The 27,919-nt window shown below is 37.6% G+C and overlaps 1 protein-coding gene across 1 annotated transcript; it reads right to left on the bottom strand.

Annotated features, from left to right (window-relative positions):
• Positions 1-1,930: 1,930 nt before the first annotated feature.
• On the bottom strand, positions 1,931-27,833 carry exoc3l4 (exocyst complex component 3-like 4). Its single transcript, XM_051126781.1, has 14 exons — positions 27,537-27,833; positions 23,443-23,729; positions 22,996-23,076; positions 22,187-22,399; positions 13,777-14,395; positions 10,527-10,644; positions 10,292-10,417; positions 9,384-9,484; positions 8,614-8,712; positions 7,885-8,008; positions 4,121-4,243; positions 3,849-4,001; positions 3,655-3,773; positions 1,931-3,574 (listed from the first exon to the last, which is right to left on the bottom strand). The coding sequence occupies exons 2-14, from the start codon at positions 23,708-23,710 to the stop codon at positions 3,358-3,360; spliced, it is 2,361 nt and encodes a 786-aa protein (XP_050982738.1). The 5' UTR covers positions 23,711-23,729; positions 27,537-27,833; the 3' UTR covers positions 1,931-3,357.
• Positions 27,834-27,919: the final 86 nt, after the last annotated feature.

Genomic DNA, 27,919 nt, shown 5'->3' with positions numbered 1-27,919 from the left:
TAGGGTATGTTGGAAAACTCCCATCTCATTTTCTCCTCCAACTTTAAAATCGTCCTACATCGCTGCAGATGTACCAATCCAGTGTTTACAAAGAGAACGTGCAAAGAAGGTTAAACACCCCTTTAAAAAAAAAAAAAAAAGAAAAAAAAAAAAAAAAAAAAGAAAAAGAAAAAAGAAAAGGACCTTGTGGCAATATCCTCATAAAACATTTTGTAGTGTTTACGTTAGAGCTGCACGATTAATCCATAAAATATCGAGAAAAAAGTATGTAATTGAATCATTCATTCAGGAGATTTCAATAGTCAGACAAGTCTTACCCTGTGTCCCAAATGTGCATACTATCCACCATATCTGCCCTAAATAGTATTGAAAATTACTACTATTACATAGAATTTGGGATGGATAGTATGCACATTGGGATGCAGGCTTAATGAAGTGAGACACTGACTTTGTTTTGATTTTGTTTAAATGAATATATGTTTTTAAAAGACTTAAGCAATGAACAGTTTGCGTGAACCACTAGTAAATGATGTTATTTTGTTTCGTTTTCTAATCTTTTTTCTCCAGAATCGTGAGAATTGTCTCCAGTTTATTAAAAACAACTGGGATTCTCAATTTAACCAGAATCGTGAAGCTCTTGTTTAAATTTAGTTTTTTTTTACTGCATATAATTCATTAAAATGGAAGTTTATTTTCATAAAGTTCAAAATGCACCTACATTTTCTTGCATTTTGTCTTTTTCAGTTGAATAAAAGACTATTAAGACTAAATATTTCATCATTGAGGATTTCTCAAGAAAAGTTTAAAAATCTCGTCTCGTTCTCGTGAACCCAGTCTCGTGTCTCGTCTCGTCACACCCCTAGTAAAACAGCGATGTACGACGATCGACCTAACCGCCTTGAACCGGAAATAAAGAGTTCACGTGTCCTAGACAAGATGAGCTTTTGAGGTTAAAAAGTATATAAATTGTGATTTTTTTTTTTTTTTTTTTTTTTTAGAAAGGCTGGGATTGTATGGAGCCCTTTGAAGCTGCATTTAAACTGCATTTTTTAAGTTCAAACTCAGGGGCACTACAGAAGTCCATTATATGGAGAAAAAACCTGAAATGTTTTCCTCAAAAAAACTATTTCTTTATGACTAAAGAAAGACATGAACTGTCATGATCTGGGCTGTGGGGCTTCCCTTAGCCACCTGAGGTCGCTGTTTTCCCTTCCTTGCACTGCACTTCCCTGATTGTACACCTGTCTGGTCATTGGCACTCATCAAAGCTCTCACCTGTTCACAATTATCTGGTCTATAAGAACTCTCATTTCCCACTACTCATTCTGGCTGCATTGTCTTCGTGTGTGTTCCTCCGTTTTGATCATGCTTTAGATTGTGTTTCTGTTCTGTTTATTTGTGTTTTGTTCATTAAAATTTCCCTCCCTGCATTTTGGACCCTGACCTCATTTCTAGTACATCGAACGTGACATGAACATCTTGGATGACAAGGGGGTGAGTACATTATCTGTAAAGTTTTGTTTTGGAAGTGAACTGCTCTTTTAATACAAAGAAACTCCTGAGAACCATATTCATATCTAAATAACACCATGTGTGCTAGTGTTCTTGGTATTTACGGCCTAATAGGTCAGCAGTGACGGCAGTGACGGTTTATATCTCCTAATTCGGACTTTATAACTCGATTTAACAAAAGTAGTGAGTTTGTTCATTCTAAGGGGGAAAAAAGCCAGAAGTGTAGGATTTAAACTCCGAGCCGAGGGGAAAAGAGAGAATGACGAGTTGTTTTTCCTGTAGAGTTGTGAGATGTAAATTCAGAATTGCGAAAATAAAGTCAGAATTTTGAAACAGAAAATTAATTTACCTTTTTTATTTTTTTTATTTCATGGCTCCATAGACTGCCACTTGAAGCAAAAAAAAAAAACAAAAAACAAAAAATAGCTGTTTCGGATCTGTAAGACTATCCCACTATCTTACGTCAATTTCCTTGAATAACATTGCTTATCGCTGGGTGACAAGCTCTTGTAATATGCGAATAAGATTTTGAAAATGACATCTAATCAATATAATCTATACTCCTTTAAAATCGAAGTACTTTGTACTGTATCGGTGTTTATAGCAACCCCGCCCTTCATTAATAATGGTTGTTGATCACTGTTAACACCTGCTATAAACCATATTTATATTATATAGAAGACAGAAATCAAGTACATATTCAAAGTAATGAGGAAAATAAATTACCCAATGATATTCAATGAAATGCAATAAACTCAGAGCTGAAACTGAATGACTATTGTGTTGTTGTTGTTGTCTTGATTTAAACACTTCAAACTCCAAATCCAGCAAGATGCAAAACCTCCAAAGACTTAAGTGCATGTTTGCATAAACCTGAAAATATAGTTGACAGAATACAAAAGCAATCAAGTCTTCCACTGGACTGTTGTGGACTGTAACCCAATGATAGGCCTTTGTTCAGTGATATATAAATCAGTGTCCGCCCTGAGCCGTTTGACCTGACATGAATTTACTGGAGTGGGGAGGTTTTGATGAGATCCTACATTCCACTGATAAAATGATCATGGCCACAGCTGTGGGCCTCAAGCAACAAATTCATCCACAAAGCCAAAGCACAACTCACATAACTACCACAACAATGTTCCTCCGCAAGTAACAAGCAGTTTTATACTTCAACCGCTAGAGGGCAAAAAAACAGTCCAAGTTTGGATTCCAAAAAAATGAAAAATCAGAAAAATGTTTTTAAATAGCAATTGTTAAAAATGGAGATTAGTGTTTAGGAAAAATACAGTTTAGGAGAATAACTATATAATAATGCATGTAATTAGTTATCGGAAAGTGCACAGCTGTGTGTTGATTATAGAGATCTCTGGTCTTGTACAGAAGATATTTTGACAAGGTTCTCAACATTTACAACTTTTTTTTTTATTTCTGTAATAAGACATTTCTGAGTGAAAACAATCAGAAAGGCATTAATTTAACATGACCTGAATGTGAGTTCATAGTTGTTTGTATAAATTACTGAAACTGGCTTGCATTTTGAGAAAGATTCTTGAGGATATGGTATCAAGAAATATCACATTATCAAGGCCTAGTGGTATTTTATCATTATTTACTGTTTAGTTATAATTAACAAATGGTATGTTCACAACACTCTAAAACCATGTTTAACCCCAAGAGGCAACAATGAAAAGGCAACAATGTTTCAAGACCATGAAGGATGCACAGAGGCATGAAAACATTCCCTTTTGCTCATAATATATTATTGTTCATACAATGTATTAGACATACGGTCACTTTCAAACAGTGCAACAATTATTTCCACTTCAAATCAAATGAAGTGCATTAGCTGTCTGGTACAAAGAAGGACAGACAGGAGAAGGGTGTACCAGCCAGGCAGTCTGTGTTAACTGCTGCTTGAATTTCACTAAAGAAAGCCTGGTTTTTATTTCCAGTATTACCAGACCTCTGTTTCTCCTCTTCCAGATGCTGTAGTATAATATGCTTTTCCCTGCCTCTTGTAATTCCCCGGAAGTAGAGCACCGCTGAAAGATGACTCTTGCTGAAATGGGTAAAACATTTGTTGAATTAAAGTAAAATGAACAGACACTGTAAATCTTCAGCAAGTAACATGACTCTCACCTGATGTCTGGGTAGCTCTGAACTAATGGATTTAGGTTGTTTTTTACTTCGCTTTTTTTGCACCCAATGATCTTGCTCAGCTGGTTCCCAACCGGATGGAGCCAATCTGAAGTAGAGTTCTACAAAAAATGATAAGGTTAGGATGTTCTGATGAAAAAGCACAGCTGTACAGAGTTGCATGATGGAGACTGTACCATATCTTGGAAAATTTCCATTAGTTCCTCCCACTGATTTGTGATCTTAGTGGCAGCTGTCTCATTCTTCCTGTTTTTGCATAAGTAGTTATTCTTCATCAGTTGAGATACATATTCCTTTACCACGAAAAAGTGAACTTCGTTCACAAAACTCTAAAGAGACAGTGGAAATAGTGAAAGAAATATACAGTAGAGAACATGAGCCACTCTCAAGCTGTAGCATAGTGCTTACATTAGTGTATATTAATGAAACAAACTGGTTGCACCCTCACCTGTTTAAGTTTTGGGGTCATGCACTTGCTCTGTTCAGAAAGAGTCTTGGTTCTGCTGATCAGCTGTGTAAAGTCTTCATCAAATGAAAACCATTTTCCCGTCATTTGTCTCCTAAGAAAAGGCTAAAGGCAGAAGTTCTTTATTACTTAGTATTCACTCACTCCACTGTCAAATGTATATATTCAGTTAATCATCAAATTCCAGTTGCATATTCACAGACATTATTGTTCATTTTTATACCTCAGTGATCTATTTACTTCTAGAATCCTGCACATATACACCGAGCAAGCATAACATTATGACCACCTTCCTAATACTGTGTTGGTCCCCCTTCCCTGCTGAAAAAAAAACAGCATATACTGGTTAGATAAGTTTTGAAACATGGCTGGTCGTTTAAGCTGGTCCTTAGCTGGTCATAAGCTGGTCATGTGCTGGTCCTTAGTTGGTCCTGAGCAGGAGCTATTTGCTTAGGACCAGCACATGTTCAGTTTAAACCAGCTCATGACCAGCTAAGGACCAGCTCAAACCATGCTTCAAAACTTACCTAACCAGCATATGCTGCTTTTTTCAATAGGGTTTTGCTGCCAAAACAGGCCTGACCCATCAAGGTATGAACTCCGCTAGACCCCTGAAGGTGTGCTGTGGTATCTGGCACCAAGATGTTAGCAGCAGATCATTTAAGTCCTGTAAGTTGTGAGGTGGGGCCTACATGGATTGGACTTGTTTGTTCAGTACGTCCCACAGGTTTGTCTCAAACCATTCCTGGACCATTTTTGCTTTGTGGCAGAGCGTTATCCTGCTGAAAGAGTTTCCATGAACGGTGTACATGGTCTGCAACAATGCTTAGGCAGGTGGTACGTGTCAAAATAACATCCACATGGATGGCAGGACCCAAGGTTTCCCAGCAGAACACTGGCCAAAGCATCACACTGCCTCCACCTGATGCCATGTGTTCCCCAGTTAAGCAATGCACATGCACCCAGCCATCTATGTGATGTTAAAAAAAAACTCGGTTCATCACACCAGGCCACATCCTGCCATTGCTCCGTGGTCCAGTTCTGATGCTCACGTGCCCACTGTTGGTGCTTTCAGCGGTGGACAGGGGTCAGCCCCATATGCAACAAACTGTGATGCATTGTGTATTCTCACACCTATCCATCAGAACCAGCATTAAAGGAGAAGTCCACTTCCAAAACAACAATTTACATATAATATACTCACCCCCTTGTCATCCAAGATGTCTGTGTCTTTCTTTCTTCAGTCATAAAGAAATTGTGTTTTTTGAGGAAAACATTTCAGGATTTTTCTCCATATAATGGACTGATATGGTGCCCCGAGTTTGAACTTCCAAAATGCAGTTTAAATGCAGCTTCAAACGATCCCAAATGCTGTTATAAATGATCCCAGCCAAGGAAGAAGAGTCTTATCTAGCGAAACGATTGGTTGTTTTCGTAAAAAAAAATGCATTTTAAATACTTTTTGATCTCAAACGCTCGTCTTGTCTTACTCTCCCTGAACTCTGTGTATTCTGGCTCAAGACAGTTAGGGTTTGTTGAAAAATACGATTGGAGTTTTCTCCCTCAACTTCAAAAATCATTTCAAAATCACCCTACATCGCTGCAGAAGTTTCAACCCAGTCTGACCCAGTTCACCAAGTGAACATGCAAAGAAGATCAAACACCCTTAACAAAAAAGGTAAGACAGCGAAGTTTTGAAGTTGAGGGAAAAATACGATCTGAGTTTTTCGACATATCCTAACTGTCATGAGCCAGAACACACAGAGTTAAGGGAGAGTAAGACAAGACAAGCATTTGACATAGTATAGTATATAAATTGTATTATTTTTATGAAAATAACCGATCATTTCGCTAGATAAGACCCTTTTTCCTCAGCTGTGATCATTTACAACCGCATTTGTGATCGTTTGGAGCTGCATTAAAACTGCATTTTGGAAGTTTAAACTCAGGGCACCGTAGAAGTCCACTACATGGAGAAAAATGCTGAATTGTTTTCCTCAAAAAACATAATTTCTTTATGACTGAAGAAAGAAGGACATGAACATCTTGAATGACAAGGGGGTGAGTACATCATATGTGAATCATTGTTCTGGAAGTGGATTTATTCTTTAACTTCTAGAGCAATCTGAGCTACAGTAGCTCATATGTTGGATTGCACCACACGGGACAGCCTTCACTCCCCATGTGCATCAAGGTGCTTTGGCCGCCCTCATGACCCTGTCTCCAGTTTACCATGTTCTTCCTTGGACCATTTTTGATAGATCCTGAGCACTGCAGACTGGGAGCACCCCAGAAGAGCTGCAGTTTTGGAGATGCTCTGACCCAGTCGTCTAGCCATCACAATTTGTCCCTTGTCAAACTCACTCAAATCCTCATGCTTGCCCATTTTTCCTGCTTCTAACACATCAATTTTGAGGACAAAATGTTCACTTGCTGCCTAATATATCCCATCCACTAAAAGGTGTTGTGATGAAGAGATAATTAGTGTTAATCACTTCACCTGTCAGTGGTCATAAATTTATGTCTGACCAGTGTATAATATTGCTCTGTATTAAAAGAAATATATAAAAGTAGTTTGCCTATTAAATTCTGCATGACACTAACAGGGTTTTCATCCAAACTTGCGAACTGAACTTATGCACAAAAAATGGAATATCGCATAAAACATTTGTGAACAAGCACCGTTTCCATTCAACAAGTCAAAGAGAACAAAATCGTCACTTCCTGATAAACTGGCACTTAATCAAAAAGAAATGTAGGAGAAGCCACTAAATATAATAATTTTCATATCTAATAAATTACTTGCGCCTCAGAGCGAGTAGAAACAAAATAAATGCAGTCATTGCTTACGGAATTGGATGCCTGCTGTTTGGGAACGCAGAACGACCATAACAACATTAGATGCTGTTTGACGAGATCAGTCCACTGGTTAGACAGGTTTTGCCATCCTATTGCGCAAAGTCACGTGATTTTTTTGATGCGTATGGAGGAATTTATTCAGCAAATGTGTTTCCATTTCCCATTATTCGCATTAACCTTTTTTGCACAAGTCAAAAACCACCTCAAGCAAGAGTAAAAACGTTTTTGCGAATTAAGGGATTTTTATTTATTTATCACTCGTTTCTGATGCGATACTTCAAAATGCGCATGAAAACAGGGTGATAGAAACATAGCTATTGAGAGTGCCAGGATCCTGCCCTGACAGTCTTGTCTGTCTTGTCTCTGTTCAATGTTTGTCTTGTGTCTGAGAACATAGCTCTGTCTCTGTTTGTGTTCCTCTTGTTCCTCCTTAACATTTAGTACTTGTCTAGTCCTCGCTTGCTTGAGTTTGTTCTTCTGTTCCTCATGTGTTCTGCTCCCATTATATTTTGCTCCTTTCCCTCATGTATTTGCTAGTTCACTGCATCTGTTGTGTGCGTTCTTCGTGCGTCTTGTGTTTTGGCAATTCTAGTCGTGAATTTATCGTCTTGTGGTTTGTCTATTGTTAGTTCCAAACCTCTGGTTCCTTGACCTATTGCTTCACTGCTGTAGAGTCAACCAGGAGCTTTTCCATCCCCACCCAGCCTGTTCTCTAGTTGTGTGTCCTGTCCTATTGTTTGGATTGTGTTCCCACCTCAACTGTTTTGTTGTTTGTCTTCTGTTGGTAATAAATATCACTGTCCTGCCCATACTGTATTTGTCTGGTGTTACTCTCAAACTACTGCCATTGTTTAACAATGAGAGATGTGTACATTTCAAGCTCACACCTTGACATCTGTTTTGAATTTCTCCATCACAGTTTGACTCAATCTGGTGGTCAGTCCATCTATTTCTTTTTGGACCAGCTCCAGTGGAATCGGGCAGGTGTCCTTATAGTTCTCCATGTGCTCTCTAGAGAAAAAATTAATAATTATATAGTATCATCTGTGGCGTCAGCTGTTCAAAAGAGAAACATATAAATGGATTTATAAAATGTGTTTTTTTTCTGTTCGTCTGATTTTTTTTCCCACCACCATGTCTCTCTCCCTAACAACAAAGCAGACAAGAGGATGAATTTGTCATAATAAAACTGTAGCTACTTTAATACAGTGCTTTCTGCAAAAAAATCTGCAAAAGTTCTTTCTTAAAACCCCCTTGTTTAGTTAGAATAACCTTTGGTTTAATTTTGGAGACATACATCCATTGGTTTCCATCTATCAGGTGTTCCCCGATGCCAGGGAATTCCCCTGTCAATTGCCTGACTGCCAGCACAAATTCCTAGAAATCACGTGACCAATTGTTATGTTTGCTTGGTTGGTTTTTATTCATGGTATTTAGAATGACAGCTGGTAACTAAACCAAGTTATTATGAGAAAAGATTAGAAGATCAAATGAAAATTCTTCCATTTATACAAATGTAAATGGTAACAAATAGTTTTTCTCCTTCTATTAAAGACCTCCTGGCTTTGTAAATGCTGAAAATGACTTTTGGGTAGTGTGCTGTGTAAATGACTTACTTTAGGGCACTAAAGCTGTTGATGTAGCTGATGTGATACTCTGCCCAGAGAGAGGAGTTAGACTGAGGACTGCTCCACTCAACAAATGCTGACTCAAACCTACAAATAACCATAATCAATCATACAGAGAAATAAAACGGTCCTACTTTATAGTAAGTAGCATTAACTATGTACTTACATTTAAATTAATCATTTGATACAATGCACTTACTGTGTACACACATGTATTTACATTGTACTTACATTATTATGTGTAATTAATATAGGTAATTGTTTGTAATTTCACTGTTCACCCATCCCTTACACCTTAAACCCCCCTTAAACCTACCATTACCACCAAATCTGTCCCTATGGAATTAACAAGAAGAATAACAATGTCCATTAAACGGTAAAACTGTTTGCACTACAAACCAGTGTGTTCATAATTATGATAATACATTAAAAATATGGTAAGACACACCAATTTGCAATATCAAGCAGCAAAATGAGCTGTTTTGTACAGCTAAAAATAGCTGAATGCGGATGAGATCGGAAGCCAGACCCATAAAATTTACAAATGACCGTGCCCACTCTAAATTTCTTTAACTTAACTTCTTAACTTTTTTACTCCTATAATAACTGTCAAATTGGCACATGTGGATAACAGCTGTTAAGTGAAAAAAAACTTGAATAGTTGTCCTCTGTACATAAAATATAGACTACAGAAGCTTATAGAGCTGTACATTTACACAACTGACTTCCAATTAATATGTTAGTTCTTGATCACAAACCGTTTTGGAAAGGTCTTCAGTTCCTCCAAACAGGAACGCACAACCTTCTGCTCAAGGTTCACATCGATTCTTCTAGATCCTTGTACATGCCCTTTAATATGCTGGAAAAGAAAACAACAAATGTCCAAATGTCACTGAATTAGATTAAAAATATATGTTTTTTATCATTTAAAATTGGACTAAACTGAATTATTTACTTGAAAAGTGAAAATAAATATTTATTTGTTATTTATTTAATTTATTTTATTTTTATTATTATCTTTTTTTAAAGAAATGTCACTCAGTTTAAAATCTAATGCAATGGTGCTACATTACAATGGCTTAATGCTGCCTCCATGTGCTATCAGAATTATCATAAATATGAGTTTCCTAGTCGGAAAAAGAACACAAACAGCTTCTCAAGTCACATTTACCACCGGAAATAAATTTGATACCAGAATTGGATGGGCTATAAACTTCAAGGAGGAGGAAACCATTACTTTAGTGACTAAGTTTTACTAGATCATTCTATAACATCTACATTGCTTTATCTTGACAGTACAGTCATGTATATTATTTTGTATACAAATAATCATTTGATGCATGTTCTATGTATTTTACTCAGTGAAAATAAACCTGGTTTCTTCTGTGATTCCTATACATTCTATACAGACAACAAAACACTTAAACATGACAAACTCATAAATGGGAAGCAGTAAATTTTAGACAGCAGGGTTCATAAGTTTGCTAATAGTTTTTGAGGCCACTACAAGTTAATATAAATGTCCTATACTGCCCTCTATTGGTAAACCCCTTGTGAGTTTACGGCCTTGTAAATGGGAAATCATAGGACTTTCCTTTTAATGCTCATTTGACTTCCATGTAAAACCGAGAAAAGGTGAGCTAATTATGAAAGTCTGCAATCTTACCGTCCAGATGTCCATGTCAATGTGTGAGCTGTAGATTCCCTCATCAATTTCTGGTTTTCTCTTTTCTCTCCACATTTCCTCATTCTCCAAGTCAATAATTCTGTTGAGTGATGTTTTCATGTCAGCCTGTTTAACGCAAAGATAACACTGAATTCAGAAACTCGTTTGACATCAAACTGTCAGTACGATCTCGCTTCTAGTGTTGTCTCAGATGACAAACACGTTTGCATGCTACCTGTAAGCGAGCACAGTATTTGTCTTTTATCTGATCAAGGACATTTTTGTCCAGTGGCAGCGTTCTCTGTTCTTCCTTCAACTCAGGCTGCAGAGAGCTGCTTCCCATGATCTTCTCACTATGAAAACATAAATCAAAGGTTCACAAGTAAAGCCATAATCATAACCTTTTCACAGTCACAACACAATGAATCTCATCAACTGGATCGTACATGAGTATCCAAAAAAGGTCTGAAAAAGACTGGAATAAATCACGATGAGCTATTTATCACACTGAGAGGCAAAGCTGTGTATAGGTCTTTTAAAAACATATTCATGAGACCACTAGACCTTTCACGATTTGAGAAGTGGATGTTTGGAGCCTCCGGTTGACGCAGTGGGTCGGTATTTTGATTGGCTTATGTGAATGAGGTATATGAATCAAACAAAATTCGGGGTTTGATGTCACTGACATAGAATGGCAAAGGTTTGGCGTAGGATTTTTTCTCATATCATTGACCAAAATGACCAATAAAACATTTAGAATCTTACAAATGATTTCTACTTTAATCCTTTTGTTTTGAACTCAAATATATAAACAAATGTTTCTGGGGGAAAAAAACTTTTTGAACACTGATAATAATAAGCAATGCTTCTAGAGCAGCAATTCAGCATATTAAAATGATTTCTGATGAATCACGTGGTACTGAATACTAGGTGTGTGCGTGACAATGACAAAAAAAGATATATGATCATTTTCTGGAATGTTGTTGATGATAATTAGATAATATTTTGCAGGTAAATGATACTTTGGCAGGTTTAGGACTGCTGTAGACAACTGACTCTTAAAGCTTTTGATATTCTTCATATTCTGTGCAGATTAGTTTGCTGGAGTAACAGAAAACAATTTCTCAAATAAGCTTAAATTGATTTTTACCTTTTATGGGCACTTTTACCTTTATAGAGGCATCTTTTTTGAACCTAATTAAATGTATGCATCATTTTTTTGTGTCAGATTCTTAAATTTAATCAAATAATTCAAATAGTAAGACACTGTGGGGCTGTTACCAATCACATGAAAACAACATTTGTGTTTGCAATGCAGAGGTGGCACAGAATCTCCATCTGAAGTGGCATTTAGACGCATGCAGTTAACCTGAAGTTACAAATGCATAAATAATTTTTTGATGTTTTAAAAACAAATTAAGTAGTGATGTTTGAAATGATTTGGGGGAAAAAAGGGAAAATATACTTTAAACATAAGCCTAAAACAGCCAGTAGGTGGAGGCAAATCACTGCATGAGTGAGTCAAGGAGTCATTCATTCAACCTATTCATTCAAACGGTGATTGATTCAGTAACAAAACACTGTTGCGTGTAGCTCAGAGCAAAAACAGTTCTGCTATGGCTTTGTTTGAAACTATTTTCATTGATGAAATAGAGCAAAAACAGTAACTTATGTCTAAAATGTAAGTCAATTAATATTAACTTTTTGTTTATTGGACTGTTTTTGCATCATCAGTCAGTCATATTGGCGGAAATGAATGTAAACAATGCCACTGAACTGAACGAAACATGCATATTTTGCTGATTATTTCAATAAAATAATGAAATATGTATTTGTATGATACTTTTATGGTGTTTTCTATTGTTCCCAAACTTGAGCCTGAGTTTCCCATTCACTTTTTTATTATACAGAACAAACAGCCAGGATATTCTTCAAAAATGAAACTTTAGAGTCACAAAAATATAGTTCATACAGGATTGAATCAGCAAAAGCAGGAACTTATGTCTAAAATGTAAGTCAATATTAACTTTTTTTTTATTGGACTGTTTTCGCATGCTCAATCGGCCATTTAGGCCGCACTGAACTAAAAAAAAAATGCTTCTGAACCGAAAGAAAAATGTTTGCTTTTTCAGTATCAAACCTTTGGTTTTAAGTTATATTCAGTGCTTGAAGTAGAAAAAAAGAAGTGCCCTCCCCCCACCCCGCCCCATAATTATTTATTAATTTGCATAATTTGTAATGCATGTATAGTGCTGCAAACAATCAATCAATCATTACATAACTTTTTCAATAAAAAAAAGAACAATTCCTGACTATACACTATAAAAAATAAAGGAACACAATTTGATTCAGCTTAAAATAATTTGTTAACCTGCTGCATTAAAATTTCAAGTTCAGTCAACTAAAATAAGTTTATTCAACTTGAAATGTTAAGTTGTACTAAGTGACAACTTAGATATTTGAGTTGAATCAACTTAAAATTTTAAGGAAGCTGGGTTACTTACCCATCTGTTAAGTTTAGCAAACACAAATATCTAAGTTGTTCAACTTGAAATGTTAAGTTGTACTAAGTAACAACTTAGATATTTGTGTTTGCTAAACTTAACAGATGGGTAAGTAACCCAGCTTCCTTAAAATTTTAAGTTGATTCAACTCAAATATCTAAGTTGTCACTTAGTATAATTTAACATTTCAAGTTGAATAAACTTTTTTTGAGTTGACTGAACTTAAAATTTTAAGGCAGCCAGGTTACAAATTATTTTAAGTTGACTCAACAAATTGTTTTTTACATTGTACCTGACTGTTACTTAAATTTCCTAATTCACAATGTCTGCATCTTACTGTACTACTATATGGATCCATTCAGAATCACTATCTGACCACTGCATAAAACACTTTTAGCCAGCATTCATTATAAAACACTCATGCTTTTAAGCCAATTACACGCTGAAAAGAATAATTTACCGGCATCTAGACGCAAGTCACTATTCTTTGCATCATTAGCGCTGTTTTTAACTTACTGTTTGAACAGAGTTTACCGTTTTAAAAATATATGATCGCAAAAACCTGCTTAAAATACTGATTTGAGGGCCCAGTCTTATAAAACTGCGTATCAATAGCATGATTTTCTGTTTCTATTTGGTGTGCTATTCATACAACGAAATTGACTTTGGCGTGCATGATATGCATGTGATTGACGTTCATATAATACAGTTTTCGTGTGCCTATTATATGCACCTAACCCACGTCTAATCCTAACATAGAACGACTCTGCTTGCATTCATTCACGTGATCAGTCAATATGACAGGCAACCCCTCCTTGTTGTGTGATTTTATATAGTGTCATTTCTAATGATGCTTTGACTCCACCACCGGGAACATGTTAGAAGTGCCAGTACGCACATGCATACCGGCCCACTTCAAGCACTGGTTATACTGACTTGCTATATTTAGAAAAACAAAATCTAAACTGTGGAAATCCTCACCTGGGGTAGCGATGAATAATGAAATCTAGAAGAGCGTAGTAATCTTTCAGCTCTGTCACCTTTTCCAGAAGCCTCTTTAGATGCTCTTCTACAGCCTCATGATAGCAGGACACATAGGTTTCAAACACATTAAAGTCTTCTGGATATGAGTTCAGAAGCTCAGTCTTCACCCTCATCAAATCCTCCACCGCAGCTTTACCCAGAAGCCCCAGATGCACCGCCAGCCAGGAAGTGTTCTGCTCACGGCTTTCCAGAGGAACTTTCTTCAGTGTATCCCGAACCCCGTTTAGTACTGCATCCCTCCATGCTTCCCTCCATCCCTGCATCTCTCCTGGCTCTCCTTGCCTCTTCTCTTCCTCCGGGATAATGTGTGCTATATACACCAGCAGCTCTTTACAGCGTGACGGATGAGCACTGGAGTCACGTACAATGGTGAACATTTTGTTCCTTAATGTGCCATAAAGCAGACGGAGGTCTTTCTCTTTGTTAACTAGTTCGATGGGATAGTCTTCTTGATCCAGAGCTTGACGATCCTTTTGAAGCTCCAAACGTAGTGACAGTAGATTCAAGTAGGCCTCCTCTAATTGTTCCATCTCTATCATGTTGTTAATCTCCATTACTGTAGAAAATAACAGAAAAAAGGAGAACAAAGAGCAAAATATTGAGTTGTGTCCTGATACTGGAACTGGAACATTTCAGTCAAGAATGTCTGATGCCTCTGTCTAGATCTCTACCTTATGTTCATGTTTTCCAAAAACATTTTAAAATATGCTCTGTTTACCACTAATTAGCCACTGAAGTTTTTTTATGTGGTCTGGATAATGTCAGTATGTGACAGATACTGAACAAAACATAACTTTGACTACAAGTCCTCTTCAAGACAGGTGTGCTAAAAAAGCAGGAACAGAACATCCAGTCAAAGTGTGACAGTATATAGTGTTTTTTTTTTTTCTTTTTTCTTCAGCGAAACGACAAAGCTAACATACACTGCCATTTGGATTTTTTCATCCTACCCTTCCTTTTCAAACAGAAGTACATAGACGAAGAACTAACAAGCGTGACTTTTCTAATGCAGAGCATTGCAGAGCTAGTGCTTTGGTTAAAATGTATATCAATTTGTATTTTTTTTAGAAAATGACCGATCATTTGCTAGATAAGAATCTTATTCTTTGGCTGGGATCATGTAGAGCCCTTTGAAGCTGCATTAAAACTGCAATTTGGACTTTCAACTAGAGATGCACCAATGTATCGGCCAACAATCTGTATCGGCAGATAAAAGCAGTTTATTTCACTATCGGCCGATTGTTTGAAATCAGCCGATGATCAGGGCCGATAGTATCTTGTCAATCAAAAGGCAGTGGGTCAGACTGCAACTCATACTGTGAGTGGAGAAAATCTCTGAATTTAGGGCTGTCAAAATTAATGTGAAGATTAGGCATTAACAGTTAAAAATAGTGACATTAAAGCAGGCCATTTGACCATATGAATCACCCATAGTTCAAGCCAGCATTGTCAGATCTGCAGTTTTTCTCTACACCAAACATTTGTAGCGCACCTCGCATCTAATAATCACAAAGAAGCTCTGTGCTTTCTTACTTCTGATAAGAAACAACATCTCAGCTTTCAAATCCTGTACATTCTATCATGAAAACAAAGAATGCGGTTTTGACACTTTTTGTGACTTGACAGACAAGGCCTGCCCTGTGTAAACCAGGCTCTGCTCCCAAATCGTTCACACTGAAAGTGCCTCTCTCACTCACTTCACATGATCAGAAAAGTATGACTCCTGCTGCAATGTCTGCAGCTCGCGCTTTATGCATGGAGCAGATCAGATGCTTTGAGGCAGCGCAGATCATGCACTGGCACAAATGCGATCATGTCAAATTTTAACTCGCACATTCTCAAAAAACTGTCTTAATCTAGAGCCCTGTGAATGATAGGATTCCCTGTGTAGTTAATAGCGTCGGGACAGATTTTTTTCCCTTAAGAAAATCAAACTATCGGTATCGGGCGATATCATTCTGAATAATCGGCTATCGGTATCGGCAGACAAATTCAGTATCAGTGCACTACTTTAAACCCATTGGCTCCCATTGAAGTCCACTATTTGGAGAAATATCCTGGTACTTCAACTGAAGAAACAAAGACATGAACATCTTGAATGACATGGGGGTGAAAACACTGAGGTTGCTTGGTTATTTTTTTAACCCAAATGCTGGGTTCAGCCTGCTGGGTCATTTTATTGGGCTGTTTTTAATTAAAAAATTTACCCAGGTGCTGGGTAGTTTTTCTGCAAGCTGCTGAATCCTTTTTAATGAGTTTTTAAATATTGGGTTATTTTTTTCTATCCAACCGCTGAGTTGAGCCTGTCTCTGACGAAACAACCTCAGCTGCTGAGTTACAGTCAAAGCGCAGACTTTTTGCATCTTCTACAGGAGCGAGCGGTTCACAGCACAGCCTCTTTTATTGCACTTCTTCAACGAGAAGGTTTGTATACATTTTATTTCATTTATAAAGTCTTTACTGTGCTGCAAACTATATTATTTTACACAATGCAATATACAAGGATGAGACGTCAGTCAGCTGCATCCGCAGTGACTGCTTCGCATGATGGAAACGCCTTTTCCCTTGCATAACATAAATTGATTTTATTCATTATAATACTGAATTTAATTTAATTTAATTTGATGGTAAAATATGTTCTTAAATCACAGTACTGTTTGTTTATGGGCAGGTTATGGAGTCAGTCACGGCATCTTTCAGCTACGAGTGAAACGCGAGGCAGCGGTCTGAGGTTTGTAGTTCCCCCTGCGAACAGCAGCCCATCACCTTCTTAGATTTCGCTGCCACAACGGCACGAGAACTAGCACTATTTCGGTGAAAAGTATTCTGGACGTGAACTAATACTTTAATATTTTTGTGGAACTCTAATGCCTTCCAGGGTAAATAGAAAGTTCAAAAGAACAACATTTAATCTTTTATAACATAATATTATAATTTTATAACTTTTATAACTTTTTAGCAATTTAATGCTGAATAAAAGTATTGTTTTCTTACTTAACCCAAACTTTTGAATGGTAGTGTATATGTAGATTGCTGTGCAGCATGACACATTTTTAGTTTGTTTGCATGCCTTTTAATTACAATCATGTCAGTTCAGAGAAGATTCATCACTTGAATTCACAGGAACCCAGACAAAATGATAAGGGTTGGCCCCAGCCCGCATACTGTGCCGTGACCTGGATAGAGCTTCTCGCCAGACATCGTTCCAGACTGAATTCCAGAAACATTTTTCAGCTCAACAACGATTTGGTGAGTGTTACTCTATTCAAAGAACCACTACAGACCAGTACATGTGGTTAGCCTCTGCGCCGCCAGAGAAGTGTTAACAAACAGCTGCAGGGTTTGGTTAACAGACTAGTTATCTTCTATTCAGGTAGAGAAGACTAGCATTACGTGCTATTATCTGTTATCCTCTGTTTTAGGCAGAGAAGATTAGCGTATAGTGCTAGTAGTTTATGTTCAGGAATCCTCTGCATTGCCAGAGAAGGTTGAATACATGATAATGTGTTTTAACTAGGTTTTCCTCTGCTTTGCCAGAGAAGGTTAACAACAGTTGTTCTTTGTTAACAAATTTATCCTCTGCTTGCCAGGGAGGTGTTAGAAATGTATTGCTGTGTCAGAAAGACATTACAAAATGTTGAGAAGGAATGCTAGGTTGATTCCAACAACTGAGAAAGGTGGACTAGCTACCCCTTTATGGACAGACAATGAGTTCAAATCATTGTTAGGAGAGCACATGGACTCAATAGTGACAGAGTCAGTCAGATTGGATTTGACAAAGAAATTTGGTATTGATCCAGAAAAAGTATGGTCAGTTGAAGAATGCAAAAAGGTACTTGGAGCACGTATCCGAAAGAAAAACATTAAAGGCATTATCTGCTGCCACAGAGAGTTTAGTTTAGCTATAGCACAAGAACAAGCTCAGTGTATTACTAAGTTAAAAGAACAAAACAAACAGCTGCACACTCGAGTGTCCTGTCTCACTAAAAAGGTGGGCAATAACAAGGCCTCAAACCAAAGTGACTCAAACGACCAAGAGTCAGATGAAAGCTATCCTGACTTACAGTCTTTGTGTAGCCAAGAGGACAAATGCATTACTAGAAGGATAGAGAAAGATGCAGCAATTTCAGCTGAAGTATGTATAGCAAGACAAAGGGCTCAGAGTAGGGTAGAAGGTTGAAACTGTTCCATCTGCAACCCCCATACTCCAGTTACAAGCAGTCGATACAGCGCTAGGACCTAAAGATATAGAGAGACTATCCCAGAGCTTACCCTCAGCATGCACAAATTTTTCTGAATTTAGAAGAGCATTGATTAGCAAAATGCATCTCTACGACATGTCGTTAGCAGAAGTCACACAGCTGAAGTCACAAATTCTAACTGAATCTGAATTCAACAGTTTTGAGTCTGCTGTTACTTCTGAACTACAACATGCCAGTAAAGCGGATTTGAGAGAAGGTGTTTTGAAAATTCTGAAGAATATCATGGGACCCAAAAAAGACTGGTCCAGAATCACTAACTGTGTGCAAAGGAAAGAAGAAACTGTGAATGAATACAGTGAAAGATTTTGTCAGACAGCTGTAACTTACAGTGGAATAGTTGATGATCCTGAAAGTGTGCTAGATGACAAGGGACCCCTAGTCTGCATCTGGTCAGATGGCCTTGTAGCTGAGTACAGAAAAGCATTGCCATTCCTAGATCTAGCTTGGTCTAACAGAACTCTCAGAAGTAACCTAGACTGCTTAGCTACTTGGGAAAGAGACTCCGATGTTAAAGCAAGAGTAAAGATTGCAGCAGCATCCTTTCAGGTCAACACAAAGAACCAACAGAAACGTAAATGTCCTAAGAGGGAGGGCAGTTGTCATTACTGTGGTAAACTTGGACACTGGTCGAAAGAGTGTAGGAAAAACAAAACGTATGTAAGAGAAATGAACAATGTAAATCAGCTACGACTCAGTCTGCTTGCAACTCTGAAGCAGACCCTCCTCACTACACCAAAATCGTGGGGCAGCTTGCTGAGGTGCTAACTGTTAAGGCTGTGAGTTCTTAATTACCCCAGTAATCTATAACAAAGATGAAACGATTCTTTGTAAATAGAACAAAAGAAAGTTGACTTCCTCCCACTGGGGGACTCTGGTTAAGTACACTCACAGCCAAAAACAATACTACAGCACACTCCAGTCACTCACCTATCCTCTATGGGTTATGATGTTTGCTATGACTGATGTTTCATTAGAGGATGGAGTGATTGCAGAGTTAAGTTCGCACACCAACTACAGGGACAGACTAGGACACACACAGACCAGTGAGGAGCCCAGGGAAGAACCGAAGTGCAACAGGCCTCGGGGGCCAACCCTGTGGTGAAGACTTCCTCATAGGTTTTTCCCCTCATCAGTTTGTCCCCACCTCACTGGTCCATAGGTGTCAAATGACTTAAGACTGGGTCAACAAAACCACTATACGATCACTAGATTTAAAACCACTATACGATCAACAAAAGTCTAAAAATGTATACGCATGAATACTGCTGGTCTGCTGTTTTCTTGTGTTGCAGGTATGTGTACATGCCATGATGTCTTCAAAAGCAGCATCCTGGAGTAAAGCATCACCTCAGACATCCATGAACAAGCTTCACGAGGACAAAGAGTCATCTGAGTGAATCTGCGTGGGAAATGGACTACAGAAAACTACAGACTACACAGCCATTCAGGCGCCATGGACGTCAGGACTTCCACTCTTACGCTACATGGTTTTCTGTGTCAACATGTAGCTTGTACGACATGTTACCATCCATGTCGTATGTGTCAACAGTTATGGTTCTGAAAAGAACTATTACACCTAATTAAATCTAGGACAAGACACAGAATAAGATATACAGGTCCTTTTCAAAAAATTAGCATATTGTGATAAAGTTCATTATTTTCTGTAATGTACTGATAAACATTAGACTTTCATATATTTTAGATTCATTACACACAACTGAAGTAGTTTCAAGCCTTTTATTGTTTTAATATTGATGATTTTGGCATACAGCTCATGAAAACCCAAAATTCCTATCTCAAAAAATTAGCATATTTCATCCGACCAATAAAAGAAAAGTGTTTTTAATACAAAAAAAGTCAACCTTCAAATAATTATGTTCAGTTATGCACTCAATACTTGGTCGGGAATCCGTTTGCAGAAATGACTGCTTCAATGCGGCGTGGCATGGAGGCAATCAGCCTGTGGCACTGCTGAGGTGTTATGGAGGCCCAGGATGCTTCGATAGCGGCCTTAAGCTCATCCAGAGTGTTGGGTCTTGCGTCTCTCAACTTTCTCTTCACAATATCCCACAGATTCTCTATGGGGTTCAGGTCAGGAGAGTTGGCAGGCCAATTGAGTACAGTAATACCATGGTCAGTAAACCATTTACCAGTGGTTTTGGCACTGTGAGCAGGTGCCAGGTCGTGCTGAAAAATGAAATCTTCATCTCCATAAAGCTTTTCAGCAGATGGAAGCATGAGGTGCTCCAAAATCTCCTGATAGCTAGCTGCATTGACCCTGCCCTTGATAAAACACAGTGGACCAACACCAGCAGCTGACATGGCACCCCAGACCATCACTGACTGTGGGTACTTGACACTGGACTTCAGGCATTTTGGCATTTCCCTCTCCCCAGTCTTCCTCCAGACTCTGGCACCTTGATTTCCGAATGACATGCAAAATTTGCTTTCATCCGAAAAAAGTACTTTGGACCACTGAGCAACAGTCCAGTGCTGCTTCTCTGTAGCCCAGGTCAGGCGCTTCTGCCGCTGTTTCTGGTTCAAAAGTGGCTTGACCTGGGGAATGCGGCACCTGTAGCCCATTTCCTGCACACGCCTGTACACGGTGGCTCTGGATGTTTCTACTCCAGACTCAGTCCACTGCTTCCGCAGGTCCCCCAAGGTCTGGAATCGGTCCTTCTCCACAATCTTCCTCAGGGTCCGGTCACCTCTTCTCGTTGTGCAGCGTTTTCTGCCACACTTTTTCCTTCCCACAGACTTCCCACTGAGGTCCCTTGATACAGCACTCTGGGAACAGCCTATTCGTTCAGAAATTTCTTTCTGTGTCTTACCCTCTTGCTTGAGGGTGTCAATGATGGCCTTCTGGACAGCAGTCAGGTCGGCAGTCTTACCCATGATTGCGGTTTTGAGTAATGAACCAGGCTGGGAGTTTTTAAAAGCCTCAGGAATCTTTTGCAGGTGTTTAGAGTTAATTAGTTGATTCAGATGATTAGGTTAATAGCTCGTTTAGAGAACCTTTTCATGATATGCTAATTTTTTGAGATAGGAATTTTGGGTTTTCATGAGCTGTATGCCAAAATCATCAATATTAAAACAATAAAAGGCTTGAAACTACTTCAGTTGTGTGTAATGAATCTAAAATATATGAAAGTCTAATGTTTATCAGTACATTACAGAAAATAATGAACTTTATCACAATATGCTAATTTTTTGAAAAGGACCTGTATGTGCCTGTAACTATTTCAAGTTACATGAATGGAAGATGGGGCTTAATGTTAACAAACATAGGCTACAGAATGGATTTATGGGGGTTTAAATTTGAATAATGTGAGAGTTATTAGAACTCTCAAAGGGGGGGACTGTTGGATCACAAATTTAAGGATCTGTTTAATATCTGCAGATCCTACATCCTAACATAACATCATATACAGATCTAAGGTGATCTACATTGTATTGAGCATTTAATGTAAACATAATGGCATCTGTTTGCAAAGTTTTAGTTCTCGTGACTTATCCTTGTGATGTTGATAGAGTCTTAGTTCCCGCAACTATTGTGCTCAAACCATTTGGTGATGTCATTATGATTACTTGGATAGGTCTGCTGAGGTGTTACAGTTGGGGAAAGGGTAATGTCCTGCATCCTCTGTTCTTGATCTGATCAAAGGATGTCACCTCTGAGTACTGTGTCAATATCTCTAAGGCCCACCTACTAAATGTATATAAACTACAATGTATCACTGCCTTAGTGAGACGACTTTGATGACTGCAGCGCTACGCAGCGAGTATCTGAATAAAGAGAAACTTCTGCTCCAAGATATCCAAAACGTCTCCTGGTCTCTAAGAAAAAAAAATTCACAACAGCCCCTTATCGCTGGACGTCTAAGACCAAACTTATCAATAGTTTATGATGTTTAACAAACTAAACATAAATTTAGGAAAGCAAATGGCCCAAAAGTTAATGGTGTAACAAAAATGTTAACCGGTCCAAATATCTAAAACATTCATATCAATTATCATCTGAAACCACACTGTTTAAAATTCATTTGATAACTATCCATTGATAGGACATGCACTCACACACTTACCTGACCTAGGCATATGTGGTATCGGTGGCAGAGCATACGTGTCTGTGAGATTCAACGCCACATCTACAACCTCTGTCTGCTCTTCAGATAGAGTCATGGTCTCCGTGACAGGTTCAAGTGGTTCTTGTTTGTGTTTTTTAACACCCAGACCTAAACTCTGCCTGAATAATGTCCCCCTCTTTGCCAATGATTCTGTTATTTCAACTGCAGAATCTGAGAATAACACAAACAGTTCAAATTAATGTTATTACATATATCATTCAATTAATCAAATGTTCTAAAAAAAGCATGTAAAATAAAAGCTTATTTTACTTAACCAGTAACTTCAACAATCAGCCTAAATTTGACCCTTTTACCAAATGAACATTCATAGTTTAAAGAAAACATTTAAACAAATAATATAACATCTTAATGTACACTAATGCATTGAATTTGTGTACCCTCATACATTTTGAAGATTAACCAATGAGGGTGAGTAAATGATGACAGAATTTTCTTTTCTCTGTGAACTATCCCTTTAATGCACCCTAATGACAAAATAAACAGGATATAAAGGTCAAGAGGACACATTCTTTGTACATGTGACTGTTCTATTAGAAATAAATATATATTTTAATGTGTGCTGTTTTGTTTTTTGTACATTGTGAATTATGAACTAAAGCTTAAACTCCCAAACCCTTTAAAACATTTCCGCAACAAACCTTTCTGCATTGTTTGCAACATTTACTATCAACATTTCCTGTCATGATAGCACACATCATATTTTACTTATCTAGAGGTCAATCTAGTGACATGCACAAATCAGTCACCTGACATTGTTCGGGTAAGAGAAGGTTTTTCTGCCTTTCGACTCTGAAATGAAGATTGTGAGGGAGAATGTCTGCTCAAACCTGAAGAGAAAAACATAAAAGGAGCTTCAGCTAACATAACAGCTAAACTTCATTTTAAGGTGTCCTTGTTACAGTGTAATTATACATTTAACTACTGAGTAATATTAATTAACTACATGTATTTACTATACGGTTAGGGTTAGCCGTAGGGTTACTTGCATGTAATTTTGCATAATGAATTGTTATTATAATAGCAATATAACAAAAAGCATATGTTTTTCAACTAACAGTTCACTTGGTTGTCTATGATTAGGGTTAAACCAGCACTGTTTACACTCCTTTCGCTCTTAGACTACTGACCTTGTGAAGCCACTGCCACTGAAAAAACAACACTTTTTCCACCACGTCTAGTGGTTATACACTTACTTGGAGAGCGCAGTGGTCGTAATGGAGAATTTGAGCTGTGGTCATCTTTGTTCTCCGACTGTTTGTTTTTCAGTGACAAAGGGCTCTTTTTGCTGATTGCTTTCAAACTTCCTCTGATTGACTTTCGAAGTCCAAGACTCTTTTCTTTGACTGCACTTTCCATCTGTTTTTCACCATTGTTCAAACCCTTGGTTGCATCCTCAGCCCATTCTGGTGGGTCATTAACCTCATTTTCACCATCCACTTCTTCTTTTGTAACTTCTGCCATTTGTTCAGTCGGATCAAGCCTACAGAAAATACATCAAGAACTTTAGGAAATGCTGAATTATTGTTACCGTGTTGATCACTAGACTCGAATGTAAGAATGCAACTGTTGAATCTATCAGCAGGTACATCATGTTGGGAGTTTTTTGTTTACTGACAACATGGCAGTATTCACATGGGTGTAGAAGGCCTACGTTGTCACAACAACAGAAAGACGTGAACTTATATTAACACACTGAACAGCCAAAAAAACTAAACTACACTGCTCAGTTTTACTACAGATCTCTAAAGCATATTGGAAAGAAAAAAAAATAGGTAACACTTTACAATAAGGTGTCATTTGTTAACATTATTTAATGTAACTAACACAAATTAACAATGAGCAATACATTTATTAAAGTATTAATCTTTGTTAATATTAGTTAATAAAAAAAATACAGTTGTTCACTGTTAGTTCATATTAATCCACTGTGCATCTTAAAAATAATGTGCTTTAAACGGTTCTTCACAGCAATGCCATAAAAGAACCATTTTTGGTTCCACAAAGAACCATTCAGTCAAAGGTTCTTTAAGGAACCATGTCTTTCTTACCTTTTTATAATCTGAAGAACCTTTTTTCGCCACAAACAACCTTTTGTGAAACAAAAAGTTTCTCCAGATTTTAACCATTTAGTCAAAAAGGTTCTTCTATGGCATCGTGAAGCACCTTTATTTTTAAGAGTATGACTAATGTTAACAAGCAAAACTTTTGATTTTAATAATGCATTACATTAACAGTAACCAAGGTTAACAAATGCTGTACAAGTATTGTTCATTCTTAGTTCATGTTATCTAACGTAGTTAACTACTGTTAACTAGTGAACCTTATTGTAAAGTGCTACCGAAAATTCAAAGCCCTCTCCTGATCAAACCCTAGATATTTAGGTGGCTAAGTTAACTGGTTAAGTCATTTTCCTGTCCTTATTTTTAGTGTTCGGTTTAACAAAATAGTATTAGAGGCCCTTTAAGACATATTTCATAACTTTATTCGTGCACACACAATCAAAGCATTCACACACACTATCAAACTCTTTCATACACTACTGTAATGTCTCTCACACACTATCAAAGCTTTCACACACACTATTAAACTCTCTTTCGCAAACTACAAAACTCATTCTCACACACACTATCAAACTCTCTTTCGCACACTATCAAACTCATTCTCACACGCGCTATCAAACTCTCTCTAGCACAATATCAAACTCATTCACACATGTGCTTTCAAACTCTCTTGCACAGTATGTTTTTAATCATTTGTTTTTCAATTTGAAATAAAAAAAGAAACAAGAAAACGGCTTATTTTTTCGTTTGTTCAGAAGAACGAAAAAAACGAGATTTCGGTTGAAGGTTCAGAGAATGGAGAGTTCAATTTTTACTGTGCTGTATATCATAGACACGGGAACGTTTCATTTGGCCAGGATTTAAGTTATAAGTGTGCACAGCCTAGACCTTTAATTAATATGTTGATAAATAGCTAGATAATAACGCTTAGGCTTGTGAAAAGTCGGTGTTTCACAAGATGTTCCAAGAAAAGAAAAGTTATGACTTGACTGAACATTGATCTGTGCTTCTTTGCACTGGCTAGTGGGTAGCGCAGCTTCATTATTCAGATTTAAATCCATTCCAAAATAAAACAGGCTGGGTGCAGATTAATATTTCCGAAATAAATATTTCTGTGAAACGCGTTAGGTTGTATAGAAGAAAGCACCGTCAGAGGACTATCTTTTTGTTGAAAAAAAAAAAGACACAAAATTTTACTCATTTTAAAATAGAAAAAGGAACCTGTATACGTTAAAAGAAATAAGAAATAGCAAAGGGACAAAAACTGTAAATTATTTTAAAATCGTACTATTTAAAATTTTAATTGCCTTAGTTTATTTTTATGTAATTTATGTTATCACCCTTGTATGTTCGTTGTTCTAAAGATTGCAATAAAAAAAGAATAAAAATAAATAAATAAAGGACTATTATTTTGTTTATGGAACAGAGGAACTGTCACGGAGTGAGGAATGAAGCGTGAAGCGGGCGGAGGATGAGATGAGACAAAAACATGGTCAAGGCAGGCAGGGTCAGACAGTGGCAAACAGGTGTACAGACAGCAAGACAAAGAGTATTCCGTAACACAGGCGAGGGTTGATCCACGGCGAACGCTATCCGAAGGGAGAGATGATAGAGTAATCCAGACAAGCGAGAGTTTCAATAGGCAGGCAGCGAGACAGACAAGACGATATAACAATGCATGGGTTCAAGACTCGGGTGACTAAGGAACAAGACAAGGCTAGACTAGACAAGAAAACAAACTGACTTAGGGCTCCATACAGTTGCTAACATACGAATAAGTGCTAAACGCAAACCAATACTCAGCGACAAGTGACAGGAAGACCGGGGTTTAAATAGTGTCTCTGATTGGGTACAGGTGACAATCTCTGATGGGGAACGTAGTCCGGGGTGTGGTGTAACAGTCAGTGAGATGTGAATGTCAAAGCGACCTCTGGTGGCAAGCAGACTGACGTTCAGGAATGGGTTCGTGACAGGAACAGCTGATGACGTCACTGGGATCGGCCACTTGTGTGGAAAACAAATTTTGTCCTTTATCCATTTTCTACCCATGAACCAAAAAAAAACAAAGAAAAATCTAGCCGAAACGAAACGAAAAAATGAGCCGTCTTCTTGTTTCTTATTTCATTTCGAATTGAAAAACAAACAATCAAAACGTACTGTGCAAGAGAGTTTGAAAACACATGAATGAGTTTGATAGTGTGCAAAAGAGAGTTAGATAGTGTGCCAGAGAGAAAGTTTGACAGTGTGCCAGAGAGAGAGTTTGATACTGTGTGAGAGAGAGTTTAATAGCGCGTGCGAGAATGAGATTTGTAGTTTGCGCAAGAGAATTTGATAGTGCGTGTGAAAGCTTTGCTAGTGTGTAAGAGACCGTATAGTAGTGTATGGAAGAGAGTTTAATAGTGTGCCTGGAAGCTTTAATAGTGTGTGAGAGACGTTATAGTAGTGTATGAGAGAGAGTTTGATACTGTGTGAATGCTTTGATTGTGTGTCCACGAATAAAGTGAAATATGTCTTAAAGGGCCTCTCATAAAATAGCCCTACACAATGATTAAAATGTCCACTTCTTTCATCTTCATAACTCCAATTTTGTCATTTAATTCTGAAATAGCTTATTACACTAGCCATTACCATTACATTAGCCTATTATACTGCACTACACATTTACTGTATTGCACACTGCTCTCCACTGCCATTTAAACACGTGTAATTGCTGTATAAGTTAATAATAAACGTGTAACTTTCATATGTTGTCTCGCTTTAAATAACTAGTAGCATTTATTACTGTTCTAACTGCAGGCTTGTGCCTCAACTTCTTGACAGGTTGGAAGAAGTCTCTGAGTTACTGTATAAAGTAAATATCTCCATTATAACACCGAAAACAACACCAGTAGTGGCTAACTGGGGTATTTTGAGGAAATTACACCATGATAAATGTCTAGGGACTGACCAATTCATTATCTCAAAGAAGACCCGTTAAAATGAAACATTACATTAATGTAACATCAGTTTTAAAGCTTTTAAACCACTAAACGCTCAAGCTTAAATGTGTATTAGCACAGCCACGGCATCACTCCAGCACTGGATTAAAGATTGCGGAACTGTTGTGTGAAGGTCAGTAACTATTAACACGTTTACAAGTTAGTCGGTTAGTCAAACGTATCTTAAATTTATGCTATAAAGATGTTTGTAAACATAGTACGGTAAAACGAAGCCCGCTTCTCACTCACCTGAGATCCGTGTTCCTTGTCAAAGTCTGCCGCTGGTAATTATCTTTCACTTTTCACATAAAATCTCTTGCAAAACAAACAGCTGGCACGCGCGCTGCAACGACAGGTTCAACCGTAAGATTAAACTCAAAAGTTCCGCGTAAATATTTAGCTGCGAAAACCCCTGGCTCTTACAACAGAGCTTCTGGTATTCACCTTGAAACGTCACTGAAAAGGTGCATTGAGGGCGCGCTGGTACAGGAACTAGCTTCACATTTAACTTTCAGATTCAATACGCTTCGTTTCTAGACAGTCACTGTATTCACAGACTTGTTTGAAAAAGACTCAGTGTTTTTGAAATATGATTACACATCACTTTCAGATTCCCATAATCTATGGAAATA

This window comes from Labeo rohita, chromosome 13, assembly GCF_022985175.1.
Source record: "Labeo rohita strain BAU-BD-2019 chromosome 13, IGBB_LRoh.1.0, whole genome shotgun sequence".
Taxonomy (NCBI): Eukaryota; Metazoa; Chordata; class Actinopteri; order Cypriniformes; family Cyprinidae; genus Labeo; species Labeo rohita.
This window is presented reverse-complemented; position numbering and strand designations above follow the sequence as displayed.